Genomic DNA, 15744 nt, shown 5'->3' with positions numbered 1-15744 from the left:
CACTGACTCGTATTTCTGCAGGCCAAGAACGCCCTGGCCCACGCCCTGCAGTCCTCCCGCCACGACTGTGACCTGCTGCGGGAACAGTATGAGGAGGAGCAGGAAGGCAAAGCTGAGCTGCAGAGGGCGCTGTCCAAGGCCAACAGCGAGGTTGCCCAGTGGAGGACCAAGTATGAGACGGACGCCATCCAGCGCACGGAGGAGCTGGAGGAGGCCAAGTATGTACAGTGAATTCTGGGGGAGGAGTTGCCCAACTCAGCAACTCCCAGAAGCAGTTGTGAGGACACTGATGACAATGGAAACACAACATAGCAGAAGCTAACATTTACTGAGTGCATACTATGTGTCAAATACTATAAATACATTAGCTCATTTACTTTTCATAGCAACATTATTATTCTTATCCCATTAGAGATGAGGAAATTGAAGCTGTGAGAGGTTAAGTAACTAATCCAAGGGCATATGATTAATAAATGGTGCAGCTGGGATTAGAACCAGATATTCTGATTCCAGAGCCCACCATAAGCATTGCAGTAGAAAGAGATAGCTCTTAAAACTCATGTTAGAGGCCATCCCACAATACATAATGTCCAGGATTGGTCTGAATCGAGTGAAGCCTTAGTCTGTGTACAGACAAAAGGGGACCTTCAAGTAGATCTTGGGCATCAAGGCTAACGACCTGTCTGAAACTTAAGGATGCGTACGTAGGTGACACACAATTAGGAAATTAAAATGTAGGTGATTCAGACGGGGGTGAGGGGGTTGGGGGGGGAAGCCTGCCTTTGTTTAAACTGCATGAATTGTCCTGATTTATCCATCAACTTCTTTCTCTGGTGAGACTGTTCAACTTTGATTAGAAGAAACTGGCTATGTTTTCTTTAGAGAAAAAGTACATAAAATAAAACGGAAACTTTGAGATAAAAAAATTAATATGCTCAGTATATTCTTGTCCAATAAAATATCTAGTCAGCTCAAATACTTTTTGGAATAAAATTAAGATATAATTGATAAAATTGTCCTGGCCACACATTCTCCACAATCACACTCAATCAGAAGTCCTGGCACTAAGAGCAGTCTCTAAGAATTCAACAACTTACCAAGGATTTGAATCACCATTTATCAATCTAGAACAGTGGTTCTCAACCTTGGCTGCACATTAGAATCACCTGGGAATCTTTTTAAAATCCTGATTTCTGGGCCTCATCCTCCGGAAATTCTGTTTCTTTGTTACTAATGTTATGGCCCCACCCCATAACAAAGAAACAGAATTTCCGGAGAATGAGACCCAGAAATCAGGATTTTAAAAAGATTTCCAGGTGATTCTAATGTGCAGCCAAGGTTGAGAACCACTGATCTAGAAAGCAGTTCTGGCTACCAGTTTTGAAAACCATGTTATTTGCCATGGAAACAGGACTGTGAAAGGAGGCCAAGGAGGTTATCGCTTGCACAGTCCTTAAATGCCTGGCTAACTTTTCAGGAAGAAGCTGGCCCAGCGTCTGCAGGAAGCTGAGGAGCACGTGGAAGCCGTGAACGCCAAGTGTGCCTCCCTTGAGAAGACGAAGCAGAGGCTCCAGAATGAAGTGGAGGACCTCATGCTTGATGTGGAGAGATCTAATGCTGCCTGTGCAGCCCTGGACAAGAAGCAGAGGAACTTTGACAAGGTGGCCCAGCCTGCTTAAACTTTATCAGTGCTTACTTGGTCTTCCTTTCTCCTGACATTGGCTGATGATTTACTGCCTTTCAGATCTTATCAGAATGGAAACAGAAGCAGGAGGAAACTCAGGCTGAATTTGAGGCCTCCCAGAAGGAGTCCCGTTCTCTCAGCACTGAGCTGTTCAAGATCAAGAATGCCTACGAGGAATCCCTGGATCAACTTGAAACACTAAAGAGAGAGAATAAGAACTTGCAGCGTGAGTTCTCTTGAATTTCTCTACCCAACATAGCCTGACTGGACCTTTCCATGTTGCCATCAGCTCACCACTTCTCCCTTGCCTGTTCACCACAGAGGAGATTTCTGACCTCACTGAGCAGATTGCTGAGGGTGGGAAGCAAATCCATGAATTGGAGAAAATAAAGAAGCAAGTGGAACAAGAGAAATGTGACATTCAGGCTGCCTTAGAGGAAGCAGAGGTACATATTACTAGGTTGTTGGGGGGTGAAAATCAAAGACAAACATCAGTGAAAACACTCAAAATGGGTAGTGATACTGTAAAGTATATATCTTATCATCAAGCTGGTGAGAAGTTGAACTTGTATAGCTTTATAAAGGGAATCTGGAAATAGTAATAAAAAGTGTTAAAAATGTAACTACTATGACCCATCAATTCTCTTTCTAAGAAAATAATCTTAAATGGAAGTGAAGTTTTAAACACAGAGATGTCCAATCCAAGAACAAGACTAAGAAAAGTATGGAACATTCACATGATGCAATTTTATACAGAGATTAAATATAATTAACAAAGAGAAATATGTATTGTAGATAATTTTAAAGCAATATACATATCTGCATATACAATGTAATTTTATTATGTAGAAATACATATAAAACTAGAGGTCCGGTGCACGGATTCATGCACTGGTGGGGTCCCTTGGCCTGGCCTGCAGGGATTGGGCCGAAACTGGCTCTCCAATATCCCCCAAGGGGTCCCGGATTGTGAGAGGGTGCAGGCCAGACTGAGGGACCCCACCAGTGCACAATCAGGGCCGGGGAGGGCTCTAGTGTGTGTCAGGCCCAGCTACCCAGTCTGGATCAGCCAGACCCCAGCAGCAAGTTAACTTACTGGTCCAAACGTCTGCCCCCTGGTGGTCAGTGCGCATCAAAGTGACTGGTGGAATGGTCAAATGGTGAAGGGACAATTAGCATATTAGGCTTTGATATATATAGAAAATAGGAAAAAGACTAGGAAAATGCGTAACATTAAAATGGTTATCTCTGAGGTCACAACATGAAGTTTTTTCCTTTGTTTTTATATATTGCCCCATGTTCTACAATGAACATGTATAATGTAATCAGAAAAAACATGTTTTAAAACTGAGAATTTCTACAACAGAAATGAAAATATCACACATGAACATTTTAATTTATAAAACAGATTAAGAGCTCACATAAGTTTAATCATGTAATTTTTATTAGTACTTACATGAGAATATTGTATAATACTTTATACTTTACTAAAAGCACCTTTATTACAGAGCTGCCCTGTATAATCCAGGACTGAATAAACAAAAGAATTATTTACCTAACAGGCTCCTGGAACTATTGTATTATACTTTGTAAAATTACATAAACTGATATTAATTAGAGTTTGTCTCATAAGAAATATGTTCCAAGTATTCAAGTTATTTTCCATTATTAATCGATCACTGTTTTGTTAAGGCATCTCTTGAACACGAAGAGGGCAAGATCCTACGCATCCAGCTGGAGTTAAACCAAGTCAAGTCTGAAATTGACAGGAAAATTGCTGAAAAGGATGAGGAAATTGACCAGCTCAAGAGAAACCACGTAAGAGTGGTGGAGTCAATGCAAAGCATGCTAGATGCTGAGATCAGGAGCAGGAATGATGCTCTGAGAGTCAAAAAGAAGATGGAGGGAGATCTCAATGAGATGGAAATCCAGCTGAACCATGCCAACCGTTTGGCTGCAGAGAGCTTGAGGAACTACAGGAACACCCAAGGAATCCTGAAGGTAAATGAGTCCACATTTAACAGTTCAGATAAGTCAGGCAAGTTACTGGTCTTCCATTCCTCAAAAAACCTTCTTGTTAAACCATCCTTTTTTTTTTCTTTTAACAAATTATATAGCTCATAGTATGGAGGCCACTAAATTAAATGCACATAGAATATTTTTAAAGAAGTGTTATGATATGAAAGCAAGTGTAAGACTGGCACCAAATGGCCTGAGATTGAGTTTTAGTTTTACTAGGTGCCTGATTTTAGGCAAGTTATTTAACCCTCAGAACCTGTTATTGTGAGAATCAAAGGAGACAACAGATATCAAGTACTGTGTAGAGCATATGGAAAATATTCCATAAATGACAGACAGCAGGACTTGCACATGAAAAAAATAACTAATGCCATAAATGGAACAGGAATCTGTCTCCTGATAAGTCTTTCTTCTGTGAGTTAGTGACATCGCCATATTCATGCTTTCAAATGACAGACCTGTCATTTCCTGTTCCTGGTACCAATACATTCTCCCAGTTCATCTCCAAGAATATTCATATCCAAGGATATCCATATCCTCTTCAGAGTGTTTAAGGCCTTTTTTTACTTAACAGGACACCCAGCTACACCTGGATGACGCTCTCCGGGGCCAGGAGGACCTGAAGGAGCAGCTGGCCATGGTTGAGCGCAGAGCCAACCTGCTGCAGGCCGAGGTGGAGGAGCTGAGGGCCACTCTGGAGCAGACAGAGAGGGGCAGGAAAATCGCAGAACAGGAGCTGCTGGATGCCAGTGAGCGTGTCCAGCTCCTGCACACCCAGGTGAAACCCTCACATCAAACAAATACTGGTGTATTGTTAAGTGATGAATCAGAATTATAGCGTGAAACTACTCCATTTTTATAAAATACGGTGTCCCAAAAAATGTATACACACTTTGAATGATTATAAAGAGTTACTAACATATAGTTCATTTTCACAGTTTAAAAGAATCTATAGAAATGAATAATTTTTTTGTCAATGCCTTTCAAACTGATGACAGTTCTGGTACAGTCACTGCTGATAACGCGAATCAATGGAATCACAAACATCAAGAACATTTCATTCGGTATTTGTGTGCCCTCAATTCGTCAACTGTTGCTGGTTTTGTACTGTAAACTATCTTTTATGTATCCCAGTGATTCCCAAAGTGGGCGCTACCGCCCCCCGGTGGGCGCTGCAGCGATCCAGGGGGGCGGTGATGGCCACAGGTGCATTTGGGGGCGATGAGTAACTGCTATTAAAATTTAAAAAAATTAATTTCCAGGGGCTGAGTAATATTTTTTCTGGAAAGGGGGCAGTAGGCCAAATAAGTTTGGGAACCACTGATGTATCCCCATAAAAAAGTCTAGTGGACAAATTTTCTTTGTTTGAAGTTTAGTCCTGCTTCACACATTATTTCAAATCAGTTAAACCTGAAGAGGAGTGAAAATTAAGCAAGTTATCAACTGTTAAAGTGTGTATACATTTTTTTGGGGGGGGGACAACCTGTGTCTCCCCCCCAAAAATGTATATACACTTTGCATAATTATAAAGGCAGTGTTTGAATTTCAACTGCATCTTCAAACTTCTAGTAACATTTTAGGATGAATTTCCTTTGTTCAAAGCTTAGTCTGGCTCAAAAGAAAAGAAAAAAAAACATCAATTGAGCTATCAGCTGTTAAAGTGTGTATACATGTTTTTGGAATATGAAAATATATATATTATGGATGGGCAATATAACTAAAATATTAATTGCAGTTATCTTGGTGTGCAGTGTTACAAATATTTTATATGTGTGTTCTTATTTGTAATTTTTAGATTTTCTACCCTCCAAAAAGAGGGCATTACATTTATTTAAAAATAAGGTTTGGTTCTTTATTTTGAAAACCATAATGTGGACTAATCGTGAACAAAGGTATCTGTTGACTCCAATATGTGGAAATGTTCCTTGCATCATTTCCCATCAGGGGCATGTCAGCATTTAGCTTGTTGTGTTTACTGTCTCTGTGCCTTGCAGGATGTTTAGTCTCCCTGACTTGCCCAGAGAGTGAATGCAGTAGCACCCCTTAGTCATTTTGACAACCAAATATTTCCAAGTACCCATTAAGGTAGTAAGTAGTGCTTCCCTTTGAGAACCAGGGATTGACATTTTAAGAAAATGTTTTTGGTTTTTTTTAAATATATTTTATTGATTTTTCAAAGAGAGGAAGGGAGAGGGACAGAGAGTTAGAAACATTGATCAGCTGCCTCCTGCACACCCCCCACTGGGGACGTGCCCGCAACCAAGGTACATGCCCCTAGCCTGAATCGAACCCGGGACCCTTGAGTCCACAGGCTGACGCTCTATCCACTGAGCCAAACCAGTTAGGGCAGAAAATGTTTTTGTAAGAGTAATCCAGCATTCCCCAAGGGACCAAAGCATGAAAGTTGACAGAGAATAGATTCCTTCCAACTCCCAGTACCACATTCACAAAAAGAATTTATTCTTTTCTAATATTTCCAACCTTTTATGGTACAGTATGAGTGATGTCCAGTGGAAATATAACTGAGAGAGCACTTAACTTACAGACATTCTTAAATCTCAGAACTCCTTATGCATAAATCAGGTGGACCTTGGGCAATGGTGGAAGCAGGGGGGAGCTCCAATCCTGCAAATAATTATTTTGCACTGAACAAATATTTAAAGTTTATTGAAATGTTGCTATTAGTCCCTTGCATGAGCCAACAAGTAAGACATTTATAAAATCCCAAGAGGGCAAACTGTAAAGCTTGCTAATTCTCACTATTTTTACAGAACACCAGCCTGATCAACACCAAGAAGAAATTAGAAAACGATGTTTCACAACTCCAGAGTGAAGTGGAAGAAGTCATTCAAGAATCCCGCAATGCAGAAGAGAAGGCCAAGAAGGCCATCACTGATGTAAGATGAGCATTTGTTTTACTGACACACATTTGCTACCTGCCATTACCAGGTTTCCTTATTTTCTTTACTTATATGCTAATTAGGCGGCCATGATGGCCGAGGAGCTGAAGAAGGAGCAGGACACCAGCGCCCACCTGGAGCGGATGAAGAAGAACCTGGAGCAGACGGTGAAGGACCTGCAGCACCGTCTGGATGAGGCTGAGCAGCTGGCCCTGAAGGGCGGGAAGAAGCAGATCCAGAAACTGGAGGCCAGAGTGGGTATCTCAATCTCTCCAAAACTGGAAAGGGAAAAAGGGCACTCCCCCTACGCATCTCTCTTCCTTCATATTGACTCCTATCCTTGTCCTGGGGCTGGGGACATCCACGTAGTACCTTCAGTAGGGTCCTGAGCTCATTAATATCCTCCAAGACTGACCTGTAGGTATCTTTCTCGGTTGCAGGTACGTGAGCTTGAAGGAGAAGTTGAAAATGAACAGAAACGCAATGCTGAGGCTGTTAAAGGTTTGCGGAAACATGAGAGAAGAGTAAAGGAACTTTCCTACCAGGTAAGGGAATAGCTTTCTAGAATATCCAGACTTCCTGCCCAGTGGGAAATTGGAAACCTGGTGACAATCTATGTGTCACTCACAAATAGACACATTAACTTGGTGCATATAAGAGGCAAATGACACAGGTGCTTATCACAGCCATATACTAAGCTTGGAAAATCAGGAAAGCCTTTAGATAATAACATAAGAGTATAGGTTTTAAAGCCAGATAAGTGGGTATTAGCTCTAATTTGGCCTCTCTTATTTTTTAAACTTGAGTAGATTACTTAACACTCTAAACCTTAGTTTCATGACCTATAATGTAGAGTAACAACATCTACTCTCCAAGGTAGGAAGATAAGAATTAGAAAAGATGTTTACAGGGTGGGGCAAAAGTAGGTTTACAGTTGTGAGTACACAAAATACAGTTTATCCTTGTATTATTATTTCTAAATTGTTGTATTATTTTCCATATGAACAACTATAAACCTACTTTTGTCCCACCCTGTATAATTACCTAATACAGTGCCTGCAAATCTGGACATTTAGTAAGAGTGGTGACTGCTATTATGAAGAACGCCTCAGAGTTTAACACTTTTGCCCCAGGCCCACTGCCATCACACCAGAGTGATTTATTTTACCACCTATTGTAGTGTTATTTCGCGGGGTTGAATGCAAATCATTTTTTCAAACTTGCAGACTGAGGAGGACCGCAAGAATGTTCTCAGGCTGCAGGACTTGGTAGACAAATTACAGGCGAAGGTGAAATCCTATAAGAGACAAGCTGAGGAGGCTGTAAGTATCTTTAAGCCTTTGGAGAAGAAAAAAATGGGGGGGGGGGAGAAAATAGAGGAGATATTTTTATTATTAAACAATTTGTAAGGTTTGTGGGGGGAGGGGTGCGGGAAAGTTCTAACTAACCCACCTTACTTGATAACTGTAAAGAATATATAGCAGAAACTTTAACACCATAGTAAGTATTCCTCCCCCTCTAGAAATGCACACACTCAGGTGTTTTCAAATGCCAAACTTAGATCTTTTACCCCAGCTGACTTACCCGCTCACTACCAGTATCATCATCAAGGGCTCCTCTCTCCACATGGCTATAGCAGTAAGGACATGTCAGAAGATCCTCCAGTTTCCCTTTGCCTAGTTGTTTCCCATTCTTCCAAATGCAATGTGGTAGGCAAGAAGTAGGTAGGAAGTCAGGAAAGGAAGGAAGGAAGGGAGGGAGAGGCACAAATAGTACTAAGTCCAACAGAGGCATACTTTCTCCCCAGCCCCACTTTTCCCCTTTCTCTCTATTCCAGAGTAAAAATAGATGGCAAAAAAAGTTTTAAGTGGAGTTTTCCCAAAGTTATCATCTGGCCTGACATTTACTTACTAAATTCTGTAATGGAGGGTAACTGGGTCTCTCTCTTCCTCTTTTCCACCCAACCCATACATCATAAATGGATTTCACGTTTGTATGGGTTTGATATAATAAGTTGTCCCTTCCATTTCAAAACAGTTTCTTCTTTTATTCTTTAAAGTAAAAAATGTAATTGAAGTTATAAGTTCTGTCCAGATCTGAAGTCAGACATGGCAAACTGATCATAAGAAGGCAATAGCTGAGTTGAGGAAATAACCCTGTTTGGTGAAAAGTGCAGTAAGAACCACAAAGTCTAATTCTCACATTTTCTCTCTATTCTCAGGAGGAACAATCCAACGCTAATCTTGCTAAATTCCGCAAGCTCCAGCACGAGCTGGAGGAGGCTGAGGAGCGGGCTGACATCGCCGAGTCCCAGGTCAACAAGCTGCGGGTGAAGAGCCGCGAGGTTCACACAAGAGTCATAAGTGAAGAGTGAGCCCTGATGCTATGGAATGACTGAAGAGAGGCACAAAATGTGCTATTTTTGGTCACTTATTTTATGATGTTTATTTTCCCCTTAATGTTGAGTAAATAAAAATTACAGTAAACTTATAAACAACATTGTCATTTTTATTTCTAAAATTATTTGCTTTTACATACAGTTCTCACCTAGCTATTATTTTTAAGCTTTGCAGAGCATTCAATGTTCTGTGTCTCCATCACCACCCAGCATCACCTTTCCCACCACTCCCACCATATAATTATCTTTTGCTGATCTTGATCTCATTAAATCTCTAGATTATTAAAAATTACTAAGGAAAAGACTCCCTGAAACTGCCCCTTCAGACAGAACCCATTCATTTATCCACTCCACAAATAGTTATTGAGTATCTACTATGTGCCAGGCACTGTTCTAAGTTCTGTGTGTGTTGCTGTGAACATAGTTCCTGTCGTCTGGGTGCTTATATTCTACAAGGAAAGAAAGGCAATGAACAGCTAAGAAGCTATGTAATAAGTCAGATGGTAAGTGCTAATCCTATATAATAAAACTATAATATGCAAATAGACTGAATGGCGGAACGACCATTTGCATGATGCACACTGACCACTAGGGGGCAGACGCTCAACGCAGAAGCTGCCCCCTGGTGGTCAGTGCACACCACTCAGCCAAAAGCCGGGAGCGGGCCTAAGGCATCAGTTGGATATTCCCCAAGGACTCCTGGACTGCCAGAGAGCACAGACTGGGCTGAGGGAACCCTCCGAGTGCATGAATTTTGTGCACCGGGCCTCTAGTGGGAAATAAAAACATATGGCAGTTAGTATTTTGCATAGTGGTCAAGGAAGCCTCTCTAATAAGAAGACATTTGAGCAGAGACCTGAGGGAAGCAAGAGAATAAGCTATGGGAGTATATGAAGGTAGAGGGGAAAAAGAGAAAATGCAAAGGCCCTAAAGCAGGGTCAGGTTGACACATCACAAGAGACAGAGAGGAGGCCAACAGGGCTGGAGAATGACCAAGACAGAATATATATATATAAAAGCGTAATATAAAAATCAACTGGACGGTGGAATGCCCAGTGGGCTATGATGCACACTGACCACCAGGGGGCAGTCACTCAATGCAGGAGCTGCCCCCAGCCCACAGGCCATGACCACCCAATTGGGGCCTGCCAGCCAACCTCTCAGTCTCTCCCCTTGGCCAGCAGGCTCCGATTGCCCAATGGGAAATGGGGAACTAGGAGTGGGTGGCGACGGACATGGGGGCACCAGGGCCCCAATTGCCACTCCAGTCACCTCACACACAGAGGGTGACTGGCAGTGGCAGAGGGCAGGGCCGGCTGCCACAGCCAGGGAAGATCAGCCCTGATTGCAGGCCAGGCTTAGGGACCGTACCCGTGCATGAATTTCATGCACTGGGCCTCTAGTTATAACATAAGAGAGGAACTGGGGCACCCAAGGACCACCTAAGAACTTTTGTCTTTACTCGGAGTAAGATAGGAAAGCTGGAGGGTTTTGATGAAAGGAGGAAAATGAACACACATTTTAAAAGAATCACTCTGGTTGCTGTATTGAGAATAGACATAATGGAGAAACAGAGAAATTGGGGGACCAGTTAGGAACCTACATTAAAATAAAAGATTAAAAAATGACAATGGTTTAGACCAGCGAAATAGCACTGGGAGATGATAAGAAGTGGATGGATTCTAGATGCCTTGTGAAGGTAATGCACATAGGATTTTCTGATAGACTGGACAAATGAGCGGGTCACTGAGAAAGAGAGAGAAAGAGGACTTATTAAAAGAGCGAGGATAAAACAAGAAAGATTTGGTGAGTTTGGTCTCCAGAAAGAGAGGACACAATAGAACAAAAATGCAATCTAAACCAAATGTGTATATTATGCACCCCTGTCCCTCCTCCACCTTCTAGCATCTACTCTCGCCCACCTCCCAACCCCTATCAGTCTCAATCTTTTACACTATAAATTGTACAGACCACAATCTCAAATATGTCTAAAATGAATAACAAAGTTTAAAACAAAACAAAACAAAAATTTCAGAATACTCTCCTAAACAAAATTTTGGACTAAAAGGGAAATTAAAACTATAATAACAAAAACTTCTGCAAGTAAATCTTTGTGACCTTGGCTTATGGGAAGATTTCTTAGATATAATATCAAAAGCACACTCCATGAAAGAAAAAATTGATAAATTGGACTTCATCAAAATTTTAAGTTTCTGCCTCTGAAAAACACTGTTGAAGAGAATGAAATGACAAGCCACAGACTGAAAAAAGATATTTGCAAATTATATCTCGGAAAAAGGATGTGTGTCCAGAATATACAAAGAAATCTAAAAAATTTAAAGAAAGAAAACAATCACCCAATTTTTAAAGAGGCAAAAGATTTAAATATGTCACCAAAGAAGATATACAGATGACAAACAGGTACATGAAAAATGCTCAACATCATGAGTCATTAGGAAAATAACAATTAAAACATAAAACCACACATCACTACAATGGCTAACAGTCCAAGTGTTGGCCAACAGGTGGTGAAAGCGGACCTCTCATATCTGCTAGTGATAATGTGAAATGGCAAAGCCACTTCGGCAAACAGTTTGACAGCATCTTAAAAAATTAAGGCATTGTCCATTTGTTCCAGTCACTCTATTCCTAGGTATTAACCCAAAAGAAAATAAAATATATGTCCATACAAGACTTGCACACAAATATGCACTGCATATTTATCTGTAACAGCCCAAACTGAAAACAATCCAAATGTCCATCAACAAGTGAATGAATAAATAGCATGTGGTGCCACCATACAATGGAGCACTACTCAGCAATAAAAAGAAACAAACTATTAACACACACAAAAAAAATGGATGAATTTCAAAATAATTATGCTGAGTGAAAGCAGCCAGACAAAAAAAAGTCTTAACTTTTTTATCCCATTTATATAAAACTAGAGGCCCGGTGCACGAAAATCGTGCACTCGGGGAGGGGGGCGGGTCTCTCAGTCTGGCCTGTGCCCTCTCACAGGCCAGGAGCCCTCGGGGGATGTCAAATTGACAGCTTAGGCCTGCTCATCAGACATCCTTAGCGCTGCCAAGGAGCCAGGAGAGGCTCCTGCCACCGCTGCTGCGTTCGCCAGCCATGAGCTCGGCTTCTGGCTGAGTGGTGCCCCCTGGTGGTCAGTGCATGTCATAGTGACCGGTCTTTCCGCTGTTCGGCCCATTTGCATATTAGCCTTTTATTATATAGGATAGGATTCTAGAAAATAAAAACTAATCTATAGTAACCAAGAGTTGATTAGTGGTTGCCTAGAGATGAGGAGGTAGGATTTATAGAAAGCACAAAACAGTAGGGGGCATTACAAAGGTGAAGAGGAAACTTTTGGGGTATGATGGATATATTAATTTGATTCAGATGATGGTGTCATAGTGTATACACATGTCAAAACAGTTCAAATGTGTGCAGTTTGTTATGTGTCATGGGGAAATACTACAATTACAGTGCTTGGGAAAATATTAATTAGAATACTGTATGTTAAACTTTAATGCCAGAGTTATAATCTTTTATAAATTATATTGAATCTATCAACTTGGGGAGAACTAAGATATTTACTATGTTGATTTTTCCAATCATGAATACAGTATGCTTCTCCATTTATTTCCATTTCCATTGTTTAATTTCATTGTGTTTTACAGTTTTCAGCATATAAGTCCTATTAAATTTTGTTAGATTCACACCTAAAACTTTCTTTTTTTCTTTTTGTTTTAAGTGATTGTAAATGGTATTTTATTACCAATTTTGGTGTCCACATATCCATTGCTAGCATATAGCATAGAGAAATACAACTGTTTGTTTTTAATATGTTTGTCTTATATACAAAAACCCTATTTAACTCAGTAAGTTTGAGTTTGTTTATAAATTCTTTGGGGTTTTCTACACAGACAATCATGTCATCTGGGAAAACAATCATTTAAAGTGAATCTAAATTAAAATGAGGCCCAAAAATGCATAGTAAATAATGGGGGAGAGGGATCTCATTGGGATTTTATCTTAAAAATGAAGCCAAAAGTTACCGAAATAAGTTTATTTTCCTTTACATTTCACAAGACTTAGGTTATAATTGCCACTCTCTGCTAATTCTCAGAACAAAGAATGAATCAATATTAGAGTTGGAGGAAAGGGACATAGTTCCCACAATCTCATATAATATGACATTCCTTATGTTAAATTTTTGCAATGCAATCATAAAGAATGTCCTTTGTGGCAAAAATGCATAATGGCTTCATGGATATTTTTAAGGGTCTTCCTAATCCTTTGATCCTGAATTCATTCTCTTGAGACACTTACTGCATCATCATCTTTGTCTGCTTTTAGTTCTTTAATTATTAACTACTAGTTCAATACTGCTGCATCCACATTAGTCAGTGGCTTTGCAAAATTCAAGCAGATTTCTTTTTATTTTTCTTTAAATATATTTTTATTGATTTCAGGGAGGAAAGGAGAGGGAGAGATAAAAACATCAATGATGAGAGAGAATCATTGATCGATTGCCCTCTACTGGGGATCAAGCCCACAACCCAGGCATGTGCCCTGATCAGGAATGGAACCGTGACCTCCTGGTTAATAGGTCAACACTCAACCACTGAGCCATACCGGCCAGGCTCAAGCAGATTTCTAACACCACTTCATCAACTTCATTAAATTATGCAACTTATGCTAAATTTCTCATTTTATCTTGCAGTCATTTTGCATTGATTATTGCATATTTACAACACCTGACTATCATTAATGAAGTATTTTTTGTTTTCCTATGCAATATCATTACTGTGAGGACTCCAATAATAGTCACACCACTATTGGAAACCTTAAAACATCCATAGCCTTTGCCCAAAGTCTATTCTATAAATTTCATAATTAAATATATACATAAACACTTACATGCAAATGTTTCTCAGTATATTTAAAAGGACAAAATATTAGAGCACCTTAAATGCCCAATAATAGAAAACTGGTTAAATAAATTATGGTACATTCATAGGATGGAACACTATGTAACTATTAAAAACCATGACATAGAAGAAGAGTTAATACCATTTTCACAATCTGTTAAGTTTTAAAGGCACAACACAAAATCATGCTTACAGGCTGATATCTCAATTGTGTGTTTAAATATATGTGTTTGCAAAAATTGTGTGTGTGTTTATGGAAACATGGAAGAGAAGGTATAAAAGGATTTAAACCAAATTTAGGCAGAGATTACCTCTATGCTAAATTTTTAGGCGAACACTGACCACCAGGGGGCAGCTCATTCAGTATGTCTGGTTACACTTTGTATCTTTCTACCATATGTATATTACTTTTGGAATTTTTTTTTAAAGGCTCATATTTTTTCAATAAATAAATAAAAGTAAGCTGCTCCTTAAAACTCATATCCACTTCTCATCAAAGGCAAGGCTACATAACTGCCAACAGGAAGGTGAAGAGGAGAGGGTCATTTGATGGATGAGACCATTAGCACAGCTGCTAAAAGCTGCTGCCTTTCATCCAAGCTTTCGGTAAGGATTAACATTCCAGGGCTAACACAGCAGCTGTCAGGGAGCAATCTTAGATGCTGCCTCCTGGCTGTGGCAACAATTTGGGCACATGCTGCACATACCAGTGTCCCCAGGCACCTTCACGGAAGACTTCATAGATCACATTTTCCTACGTGGGAAGCAGAAGCAGCCGTGGGCAGATGGAAAGAACCCGACTTAAGGATGGAATTTACCAGCTTCATTCCTCCCTCCTGACTCCAAGGGTCACCAAGATGACCACGAGGAAAAACAAAGCCTCTCCGGTGATGAAGGAGAAAAACACCCCCTGGTAAGGCACCCAAACGGGCTCTGCTTAGATTGCAGCAGCCTGACCTTCACAGGAGGGCCAACTAAGTTCTCATCTCCTCACAGCAGCCACGCTCACGGCGCTCTCCTGGGGAAACTGAGGCACAGCACAGTGCGAAGGCTCAACCCATATTTTGTTAAGAGCGTGAATGCAAACGGTAGTGCCTTTCAAGTAAAAGAGTCATAATTTTTCCCGATATTCTGAAAAAATAATTCAACTGATACCCACAGATTGGAGTGCCCAAAATGAAGTTAGCAGGATATATTATATAGGTATAGCTATATGCCACACAATAACACGCCTATATGTGCATCGGAAAGCTTCAAATGGAATTTAGCAACTTAGGAATTTCAACGATTTCCTTCTGGCCCAGTCACGTCAAGAGCTCTGCATCCAAACCCCGTTCCATGCCCAGTTCCATCCTCCCCCAGGGCCTCAGGCAGTGACACTCTGCACCCAAACGCCCTCTCCATGCCCAGTTCCATCCTCCCCCAGGGCCTCAGGCAGTGACTCTCTGCACCCAAACGCCCTCTCCACATCCAGTTCCATCCTCCCCCAGGGCCTCAGGCAGTGACACTCTGCACCCAAACGCCCTCTCCATGTCCAGTTCCATCCTCCCCACAGGGCCTCACCCAGGGACTCTCTGCGTCCAAACCCCCGCTCCACGTCCAGTTCCATCCCCCCAGGGCCTCACGCAGTGACTCTCTGGAATCTCGGACTAAAAAAGTCGTGAGGACAAGGCCTTCCTTTCTCACAAACAGGCAAACGCACACTTACCGGCAGATCCACCATCGTGTCAGGCAGTCCCAGTATGGCGGTACTTCCCCCTTGCTTCCGGGCCTCGCTCCTCCCAGGAATGCCCCGGGGCGCAC

General features: G+C 41.1%; 1 protein-coding gene across 2 annotated transcripts in view; it reads left to right on the top strand.

Annotated features, from left to right (window-relative positions):
• The window catches only part of LOC102436184 (myosin-8), a 33452-nt gene extending 24355 nt beyond the window's left edge, over window positions 1–9097 (top strand). Inside the window, exons 28-38 of one of the 2 annotated variants that reach the window (XM_023763355.1) lie at window positions 22–218; window positions 1478–1661; window positions 1745–1910; window positions 2006–2130; window positions 3377–3685; window positions 4278–4481; window positions 6475–6600; window positions 6687–6857; window positions 7044–7148; window positions 7830–7925; window positions 8825–9097. In XM_023763355.1, the coding sequence (XP_023619123.1) occupies window positions 22–218; window positions 1478–1661; window positions 1745–1910; window positions 2006–2130; window positions 3377–3685; window positions 4278–4481; window positions 6475–6600; window positions 6687–6857; window positions 7044–7148; window positions 7830–7925; window positions 8825–8977 (1836 nt within the window). In that variant the 3' untranslated portion in view covers window positions 8978–9097. The remainder of the gene's footprint in view (window positions 1–21; window positions 219–1477; window positions 1662–1744; window positions 1911–2005; window positions 2131–3376; window positions 3686–4277; window positions 4482–6474; window positions 6601–6686; window positions 6858–7043; window positions 7149–7829; window positions 7926–8824) is intronic. The other variant, XM_006099727.3, reaches the window with a different exon arrangement.
• The last annotated feature ends 6647 nt before the right edge of the window (window positions 9098–15744 follow it).

Source organism: Myotis lucifugus, unplaced genomic scaffold, assembly GCF_000147115.1.
Source record: "Myotis lucifugus unplaced genomic scaffold, Myoluc2.0 scaffold_282, whole genome shotgun sequence".
NCBI lineage: Eukaryota > Metazoa > Chordata > Mammalia > Chiroptera > Vespertilionidae > Myotis > Myotis lucifugus.
Note: the sequence above shows the minus strand (reverse complement) of the source record. Positions and strands in the feature narration are given on the sequence as shown.